The sequence below is a fragment of the Tetrao urogallus genome, assembly GCF_951394365.1.
Source record: "Tetrao urogallus genome assembly, chromosome: 6".
NCBI classification, from domain to species: domain Eukaryota; kingdom Metazoa; phylum Chordata; class Aves; order Galliformes; family Phasianidae; genus Tetrao; species Tetrao urogallus.
In genome coordinates this window covers 9,756,292-9,766,390 of record NC_136819.1, presented here as the reverse complement: position 1 = coordinate 9,766,390, position 10,099 = coordinate 9,756,292, and the positions used below count along the sequence as shown (strand labels likewise).

Below are 10,099 nucleotides of genomic sequence, written 5' to 3'. Positions count from 1 at the left end.
CTTGTGAGAGAATTCAGCGCCCCTCAGCAGATAGCCTCCAACCTACAGCAAAGCCACTCTGCTAGGCTTGGTGAAGGTGCTCAGAAGCCGGCACACCACGGCCCTCTCCTCTTGTGCCCACCTGCAGCCTCATACCCATCCACGCACCCTGGGCAGTGCTGCAGCATGTCATTCATCTCAAAGTGCTCTTTTGGCATATGGAAATGGTTGGTGGGTCCCTGCAGCTCACTGACACGCTGCATCTGGCACATGTAGTCATGAAGAGCAAAATGGCAGAGGGTTGTGCTGCCAGTAGGAAGCTGTCTTGGAATGCTTCTTCACTTGGATCTCAGCACAGCAGTACTTTCACCACAGAGGTAGCAAGCTTTTCCCATCACACTTGCCCTTATCTTAGCATCCCTTAGCCACTCCTTACATGTCACTACCACATTCTTTCTTCTAGATTGTAGTTCTAGTTGCTGCTGTCCCTCCCAGGATGGGCAGCAGGGAGGCTGGTTCACGATAAACGTACCCACCAGCAAAATACAAGGCCCTGGCTTCCTACCCTCTGTTCTGCCCATCTACCGCCCCTGCCTCCCCTCTCACCCCTCAGCCTCATTTGCTCCTTTTGCAGCAGGTCTGACAGCTCCATCCCTGCAACAAAGACTCACCAATGTGCCACAGATATCTGAGCCAGAGCAGAAGCCCAAGTAAGCCAGCTAGGACACAGCTCACCCTCTTGGCAGCAACACAAGCAACTTCCCCCTTCCTCTCAGACTACAGCAATTCCTTCTAGGCAACATGGCGTCAGTGGCATAATGCTATTGCCCCTTCCCCTCGTGCCATAATCAGGACACATCCTTACCATGTGAAAGGCCACACTGTCTCACATGCTACCACATGGGGCATCTACAGCATGGCAGTTCAGCAAGATTCATTTGGTAGTATTCATTCACCCTAACAATGTAGGGAAAGGATTCTGACTCTGACTCTGACTCTGACTCTGAGTGGGAATTTCATCTGTCACACTGTGGATGTGGTATTATTCACATACAACAGTTAAATACCACGTACAAGTGCAGTGAAAACCAGGGAGATCCAAGTTCACAACTGAAAAGGGAGCTTTTGTCCTGGCCACACTGCAAAATGTCAGTATCTTTCCTGAGGGGGCAGACAGAAATCACCAGTGGGCACTGTGCTACTCAGAGCACTGCCAGAAGAACAATCCAGAAAGATACCAGTCCATCTTCAAGCAAAAGGGACTGAGGCCATCTTCCTTAAAGACCAAATGCCCAGAAAGGTGCATTACACTGAGAAAGTGGTTTGCATGGCCAGAGGACAAGGATGTAATAGTAAAGTGGACAGAACAACACTCAGACAATAAAAAACATTTTGATCAACATTTTTCTCCTCATAGGCTCTTTCAGAATACTCTTTGCTCGAGTGAGAAGCACAAGCTGAGGAAAATTACAGAATTTGGGATGGCATAAAAAGCTGCATCTGTGATCTGGCTGAAAAAAATCTTCACAGATCTGCTTCGCTCCAACAAGAAAGGGAAAGCAGCCCTCCTCTGCTCTACAAGGCCACTGCAAGGTGCTCAGACAAGGTAAGGGGTATGAGGATTGAGGGTCATGTAAGAATCAGAATCGCAGAATCACAGAATCATAGGAGATTAAGAACCTTAAACAGCTGTAAATCATGACATACAAGAACACCATCTATGAAAAGACTGCATTTAAAATGGAGTTTATGCTCAGCTGCAGGTGTTCAGAGGATAGAATTTTGTACTACTTGGAAAAGCCAACACACGATGCTGTCCCAGGCCTATGCACAGGGAGAGAGAATTGGAATTTAGCCCAGAATTTGTTCTGTTGTAACATTTGCAGTCAGTCCAAATTGGAGGCATCCAGAGGGCCAGGGTCTGCTTCCCGTTCCTTTGATGCCCTGGTATCATTCCATTCAAACCAGTAGATTATCAGTTCACTAGCATGAACACAAGGTGATCCAGACCCAGAGCTTTTGAGCTAATATTCAACCCTTTGCTCATACTTTGCTTCATACAACATATAGTTCGGAGAAAAATTACATACTCTGCAATTCTTGGACTCACTGGCTTGGATTTAATCATTTCAATCTTAGTTCTGAATTTCCTCTGTAGCAAATGTTAAGAGAGACATCAAACTTGTTTCCACTTTCAGAGAGACTGAACATGAACCCAGCTTTGTTGAGGTAATATGCAGTAACGGCAGCCCAGATTTCAACCCAAACCACACCACTTAGCCTGTCTGTCCTCATTAGCTCTTGGAGTTACGAATGAAGCATCGGGGCAGAGCTCTCAAACGTCTGCTTGGCACCATTCAGTTACAGAAATTATGGTCAGTCTCTAATTCGCAGATCCATGAAGTAATCCTTGGTACCCAAAAGATATTATCTGGAAAGGAATCAAAACTCTGTTCACCAAAATATTTATATTAGCTGAGAAAGCCAAACACTCCCAAGAATGGAGCTGGCAAGCTTCCCCAGAGTCTCTCTGCCAGTGTGGACAGCACAGAAAGCAGGCCCACCTACCACAACCCCTCTGTGCATGCCAAGGGCTGGTTAGTATTTTAAGGACAGTGCCAGCTATTTGTAAGGCCTCAAAAATCTGGAAACTTTGGAGCGCAGGAGCCGAATGAAGGATCTTGGGAACATCTCTCTTGACTCTTGGGCTGTGTACTTGAAGTAGTTCTGTGGATGTGCCAACACATCAAACAATGCTTTTATCAGCTTCTTGTCCTAGAAAAATGAAAGCAGATTTTTACAGTAATTCCACAGGGGAATTAGGGTCAATATCACCAAAGCTTAATGACTGGTAAAAGATTACAGACTTTTTACTTTCTAAGTAAAAATGTCTCAGGAGCTCACAGTCCAGTAGAGCAAAGCTGATATTCAGACTCCCAGAAAATCACTGGAATTTCACATTTATTTCAATTAGCAACAGGATTTCTTCCTTTCTCATACTTTCAGAAACAGCAAAGAAAAATAAAACAAGAACAGAACAAACCAATTAAAAAAAAAAAAAAAAAAAAAGAACCCAAAATCTAAACCCACAAAAAAACTATACCACCTTGGAGCTGACACCCAGCAAAAGAAAAGTCTACCTGGAATGACATCCACTCAGTCTACCCACCTACCAAAGTGGCAGGTGTCTATTGCACCAAGGAGCAGATCAGGTGCAGAGCAGGAGACAACATTTCTAGCATATAGGTGTCATTTTCATTCAAAACCAAGATTTTAGTGGAAGGAACATACCTTAAGTATTTCTTGATGATTTTCAGATGCATAAAGTCTACCATCCCGAACGATGTCTTCTATTAGTTCTTGGTAATCCTCTGTTGAGAGTGCACAAGAGAGTCCTTTGCACGTTCATTTCATTTCCATATTTGATACCTCCCTTGGCTATACAATGAAGCCCTACCCCCAAAATAACCAGTGGTATTTGGCTCTCATATCAGCAGTTATTCCAGTGCTGCACAGTTGGAACTTATCTGCAAATTCCCCTAACCCATTCTTGACTTCTTTCTATAGGAGAGAAAAGGTAAGAGGAAGCTTTCTTACAAGACAAATCCCCTGGCCAATCAGAACTTGAAAAGCTTCAAAAGGAAAAGCATCACCTAAAAACTACCCACTATTAATGAAACTCTCCAGCTCACCATGGAGGGGCACTCATTCACTACTCCAGCATGAACAGAGATATGCCACATTAAATTCACATCACTCATGCTGAAGGACAAAACCTCAGCTACAGTCTCTCTCTTGATGTCTCTGACAAGGATCGGAAGAGTCAGAGTTTCAAGAACAGATATGTTTCTCCTCCACTACAACCACCACTGCTTCACTAGAACATTTCTCTAAATCAGCTTTTAAGATTCAGGAGCAAAATGCAAGAGAACGTGGATGCAGACAGTGACTTGTCTGACACCAAATTACATCTGATAGCAGCAACACAATCAATCACAGAGGTATTTTGGGCTCTGCCCAATTCTTAACTGGGAGCAATCTGCCACCCAAAGTAATCCAGAGCTGGGAAGGCATAAATATATGTAAAATCTGGATGCTGGCTCTAAGCTCTGCATTTTGCCTTTGCAAGTCAGAGCCCAGAATCTCAGCTGTTCGGTTAAGTTTGTGAGAGGCTGGAAATATGATTGCACTTAAGACTGTAATGCAATGCAGTGATCCTTAACTCAGCTAAAAAATAAAAGAGCTACTGGAAGCGCTCTAACAGTGACACTGCTGAAAGCACTGGGTTACCCTGCCTCTTAGTGAGGTCAAGGAGCCCACAAGGAGTTCTGCACTGCTGCAGCTGCACCGCTCCACACACATTCAGCTGTTCACATCCACTTACCATCATATGTTACATAAGGAACTTGGAATCCTTTGGCACTGTTCCCTTCATTTGATTTGAACTGGATCCACAGCTTCTTAGACCTAGAAGTGAAAGCTATTGGGCGTTCGTAGGTCTGACAGGTTTCATATGTGGTCACTGAGTTGGAAGAAGCTTTCAGAAAAAAAAAACAAAACAATAACAACACAATAGGCAGTTACCTGACAATGCCTTATGCCAGTAGGTGTATACAAATTAGATTAAATTACCATGACAAGAAATGCATGCCACTGCTAAAACAAACAAATAAAATAAACAAAAAACAAAACAAACAACCTTCCTTATATTGTGGCAGGCCATTAGTGGATCATCGAATCATAGCACGGCTTGGGTTGGAGGGAATCTAAAAGCCCACTCAGTTCCAACCCCCTGTTGTGGACAGAGTTGCCACCAACTAGATCAGGATGCTCAGGACCTCATCCAACCTGGCCATGAACACCTCCACAGCTTCTCTGGGGAAAGAAGGGATGGCAAGTCACTAATGACTAGCTTCTTAGTCCAGGAATATTTTTTCTTTCTCTAAAAAAAAAAAAAGCACAAAAACGGCCTACTGCTTGAAGGATGTGCTCATTCTAGAAACTGAAGTTATTTACGCACAAATCAAGCACTGTAGGGACCAGCAAGCATCCCCTCTTCCTATCCCAGGCTAAAACTGCTTTGCATGATCCATGACTAGTTGGCTTGAACCATCTACCCCTTCTCAAGAATATTTCTCCCATTTCTCCTGAGCAGCACTGCCAAATAGAATTTCCCAACTGCTATTTAAAGAGATCTCCACTCTTAAGTACAGGACAGTTGCACTACATTTAATTTTTGCAAACAGCAATGCACGTGAGAAGCCTGTGTTGCACACTGAGATAGGTACCATGTGCCTCAACATCCATTTCAGACTTACAGCTTTTTCTCATCACCAGGTAGTCCCCACACTCATCTTCTATTGGCAGAAATATTTCTGGAACCACAATCAGAATGCGGCGTTTTGGCGGTGGGTTAATGTTCCAAGTGCATTCAGTGTTTGCAGGATAGTCCCCAGGATAATTGGGTGATTCAATATACCCAGTGTAATCTCCCAGTTCACCTCCACACTGCCTATCTGAAAAAAAAACCCCAGAAAACAGCATATATGACCAGATAAAGTGAGGGCATCCTTCAGCTCTTCATGCAGACACTTTCAGAGGCAGTAAATGATTGACAGCACACAAACTTTTCTGTCTATATCTGATGCAGTTTCTTTCAACAAGCTTCACTTCTGCCTTTATGCTTTAATCGATGTTAAGAAATTATAGAATCATAGAATCATTAAGGTTGGAAAAGACCAGTAAGATCATCTAGCCCAACCATCAACCCACCACCACCATGTCCACTAAAGAATGTCTCTCACTGCCACATCTACTCTTTTCTTTGAACACCTCAAAGAATAGTGGCTCCACCACCTCCCTGTGCAGCCTGTTGCAAAATATAGATTATCCTCTATTAATATAGCAGGTGCTACTAACCAGGCCACAGTCAAGAAAAAAGGCACTTTTAAAAGGACATAGCAATGGTCAAGCAAGGATGCTCCACCTGCTTGTCCAGATAGGACACCTTCACAGAAGCATCAGCTGAAGTCCAACAGGAGCCTGCTGTGCTCTGCTGAGGCACCATGTCTGCAGCAATACCAACAGGGAGTACTGCAGGCCCTTTCCCCAAATATACACATACACATACTTGTATATATACGCAGCTCTGAGATTCTTCGGAGAGTTGCTCTCTGCTTTGTATTTGCCCTCAATTTGCCCTCAGCTTCCCACACTACAGCTCCCATAATCTAGAAGAGTGGCTTTTTGTAATCGCCTCTTTCAAAGATTGGCTATTAAGAAGAAATTCTTACTAACTTTAGTGAGCCAACTTCTATTCCTTTTAATAGAAAGGAAATAAATCAAGATGCCAAGAACACAAACTTGTTCTGCTGTGTATTGGGAGAGAAGATTTAACAGCATGACCCAGGGTGACCCAACACCAACTGGCAAGACACAACCATCACTCACCTTCTCAGGAATGATGAAACCAGTCTGCAGAAAAGGTCTCCCATGAGCCTTAGTAAGTCATGTGGGATGAGATGCAAGCAGGCAGCAAAAAAAGACCAACACCTCTGCCTTCTCTCCAAGCTCCCTGAAGCAAAGCTATATTTTGCCCTTAAGGCCACTCTGAATATTGATGGCCCAGACCTTTCATTTGTGACAGATGATGAAAACCTATCTTGCTATACTTACTTTTGCACTGCGTTATGTTTGTGGATCCGTCATAATCTGTCGTGGTATTTCCAGGGCAAGAAATACAGTAATTCTGTCCAAACTCAGGCTGGTACGTCCCAACCATGCAGCGAATACAGCGATGAGTTGTTGTATTGTAGAAATGGCCAGGTGAACACTGAACTGGGGAGTATTTAAATAGGCAGCATGATTGACAAGTCAAGAGCACAAGCCATATATTATCTTCACTCTCAACTCCATCCCCATCTTGTTTCTTTTCATTCATAAGACTACAAACAAATCTTTTCCTATTCCTTCTGCATCATTTGACAAGTTTACTTCTCTCAGCTCAGCTTAACTTCTGAATAATTTATTACGTTGCCTTTAAAATGTAGCTTTCTGTGCTGCACAGGCTCTCATTTTTCTTCCCCCCCCTCCCCCCCGTTCCTTTCAGGATCTGCTTACTACCATATAACTACCCTTGTTGAGTTTTTTATTCCAGCAGCTCAGTTTGGAGTCCTCCCCTACATGATCTACTGCCACTCCATAATTCAAAACACTTCAAATACAAGTTCCAAACAGTTTTTTGCCTCTGTGATTCCACATCTCATGTGGCCACATGCAAAACCATGAGCTCTTCATTCTAGTTGATACAAAAAATTCCTTGAATACTCTAAATTGAAAACTCGGCCTTGTTTACAGACCTGTTCTTGTTTGCGTTAAATAGAACTAAAATCAAGTCCTCCCATCTTTGTCCAGAATTTTTAGTTGTTTTTTTTTAGCACTGTAACTTTGCAAAATCAAATACAAAACAATATTTAATAACCCTTCATTGTAGAAATCAGTTCACTGGAGAAATCAGTGAACTACAACTTTACTATCAGTAATTCTTCAACACTACTGCAAGATACATCTACTACACTGCAGTTTTCAGCAGTAAACATGTCTTTGACACAAGAGATTTCTTTATTCAAACCACCACTAAATGTTTGCATCAGGACCAGATATCTAGCCCTTATTTCTATTCAGTTACAATAGATTTGTTATTAACACTTTTTCTTGGTGATCTTGATGTAAGTAATGTTCTTTTATCTGTGCTTTAAGACACTGAGTTATAATCATTAACATTTCATCTTTTCCACGGGTACATATTTTTCATCAACATTTTCAAAGACAGCTTCAAAGCTCTCAGGTTTCTGCTTTTTATATAAATAGAACACAAGAAATTTCTTCATTCTTAAAGGTCTGATCGCCCCCTTGATTTCCACTCCTGGAGGAAAACCTTGGGAGCAGATCGCATGGCAGCTCCATAGCACTCAAGTTTAGAGGACCATTTGAAGTACTGCATAGTCAGAATGAGTAACAGCTTTGTAGTTAGCTTTTTAGCCATTATTAACATGAAAAATTATTTTCTTGTTTACACTTTAGAACTGCAGCTCCATCCTTCACATTTTGAAGTCACTACTTAAACCCAAAACCTCAATACAGTACACTGGCCCAAATTTTCTCCTGGGAATCTTCTTACTCTTCTTTTATACAAAACTCTCACATCAGCCATTTCATTAACCAACTTCCAAGCATCTCTCAGTCAGTCCTCAAGTCTTGTGTAAAAGTCAGTTGTAAAAATGATTGAGGCTTTACTGAGCTTCCCTGCAGACCGACCAGGCCCACCAACTCTTTGGAAGAGCAACCCTTACTGAAACACCCTGCATGTAGCAGCAGCAGCATAGATTTTCCATCAGAGCAGTAGAGTTCACCAACTCTTGGTCTTACCTTTGGTCTCGCAGTCCTGAAACAAGGACGTACCGCTGTGTCTCGTCGTCAGACCCCCTCCGCAGGGGAAGCAGGACACTCGCCCAGCTTCAGGCTGGTATGTTCCAACGGGGCACGGCAAACAGGGCTTGAAGCCATCAGGGGAATATTCACCTGGAGAGCATTGATCTAGAGAAAGAAGCACACAGGAGCTTCAACTCACACACTATAATGGAGGTAAGCAGTGCGCCTACACAGGACTTAAAACTCCACTGTGCAACTGCTTTCCTCTTCAACAGCAAGGACCAAGGTTTCAGAACTGAATGTGAATGACAGGAAGAACTCAATACATACACTGTACCCTGCATATCTGACATGAACACTGATAACCTGTGGTGCTGATGAGCTCTGGTGGACTGGAGCAGCCTCCACACTGTTGCAAGGCTACGCTGGGCGCTAAGCCTGTCCACTCACTGCTTTCCGATAATCTGTACAGAGCAATAACATAGAGATTAACTCTTCTTTCTAAAGAACTCTCAGACCCTTGCCAAAAGAAAAAAATACATACTGAAATTAAGACATCAAAAATGTACTCCCAGATTTCTAAAAGTATTTCCATGTTAGTAATTAGTAAATTCTTATACTTCATAACTGCTGAGGTTACTAAATTGTCCTAAAAGCTCAAGTGCAATCAGGAATTATGCAAATTCATTAAGCATTAGATGTGACTTTTAAAGCAGAAATATTCTTGCCAGCAGTGATTCTTGGATAATGATCACCTGTGCACAGGATAATTGTGTTCTGTATGATGCTTAGATAACATCAACCAGACTGATTTTACTTGAACACAGTATGATATTATCCAATAAACCCACGAATACTTACGGATATTGACAAAATCTGTGCTTGAAACTTTTCACAAAAGAACTGATTTCAGTTCCAGTATTTAATAACACCCTGTTCTGGAAGGTACAAAATAGTGTTGCAGTTGTTCAGCCATGCTGAAAAATTCTGTCCTTTAAAAGACCTGTTACAATAACAAACTGTTAGTTTTAGTTTATAGCTCCAATAAATCACTCAGTGAATAGCTGTTTTGTTAGGAAGTTAAATTGGCCTTGGCTTCATTTCAGGATATATGACTAACAACAAGCAGGGCATTAACCACCGGTCATGATCAGTGATGAAGAATTTTGCTTATTGCTGATAAATAGAGTGGAGTCGTGAGTGTTTTTCCTTCACTTGATAATAAAATACAGCAGAATTAAGTAATGCTCCATTGCTTATCAACGAAAGCTAGTGCAGAAGGAGACTGTAACTTTTTCCACCACACATTACTTCTGCTCTCATAAGTACACACATTCATGCACTCCCAAGCTTTTCTTCATTTTATAAACATTCCTACAGAACACTCATCACTCCTTGTGCAACTTAACAAAAAAACGGATGAAGTAAGGCTTCCACTGCAACAATCCCAGTAAGGTAAGGAAAGACAATTACAATTCTGTGATGAGGAGATGCAATCAAGGTTACTAAAGGTGATTTTGAGATACAGCTACTGGCTTCAGGAACCAAGAGACAATGCAAAGATCAGTGAAAACCTCCTTCCCCACAAAAGCTCTTTGGTTCTACAGGCAATTTGCATTTCAGTAAGTAAAACCTAAAGGTTCTCCTTGGACTCAGTGAGACCCTGAACACCCCTACAGGCACTGCACAA

At 42.3% G+C, this 10,099-nt stretch overlaps 1 protein-coding gene across 1 annotated transcript in view; it reads right to left on the bottom strand.

Moving 5' to 3' along the window:
* Window positions 1–2,601: 2,601 nt before the first annotated feature.
* SCUBE2 (signal peptide, CUB domain and EGF like domain containing 2) overlaps window positions 2,602–10,099 on the bottom strand; it is a gene marked incomplete at both ends in the record, with an annotated part of 34,637 nt that continues 27,139 nt past the window's right edge. The window contains 6 exons of the mRNA XM_079536789.1: window positions 2,602–2,754; window positions 3,271–3,350; window positions 4,364–4,516; window positions 5,298–5,495; window positions 6,655–6,816; window positions 8,407–8,574. Of these exons, the coding sequence (XP_079392915.1) occupies window positions 2,602–2,754; window positions 3,271–3,350; window positions 4,364–4,516; window positions 5,298–5,495; window positions 6,655–6,816; window positions 8,407–8,574 (914 nt within the window). The remainder of the gene's footprint in view (window positions 2,755–3,270; window positions 3,351–4,363; window positions 4,517–5,297; window positions 5,496–6,654; window positions 6,817–8,406; window positions 8,575–10,099) is intronic.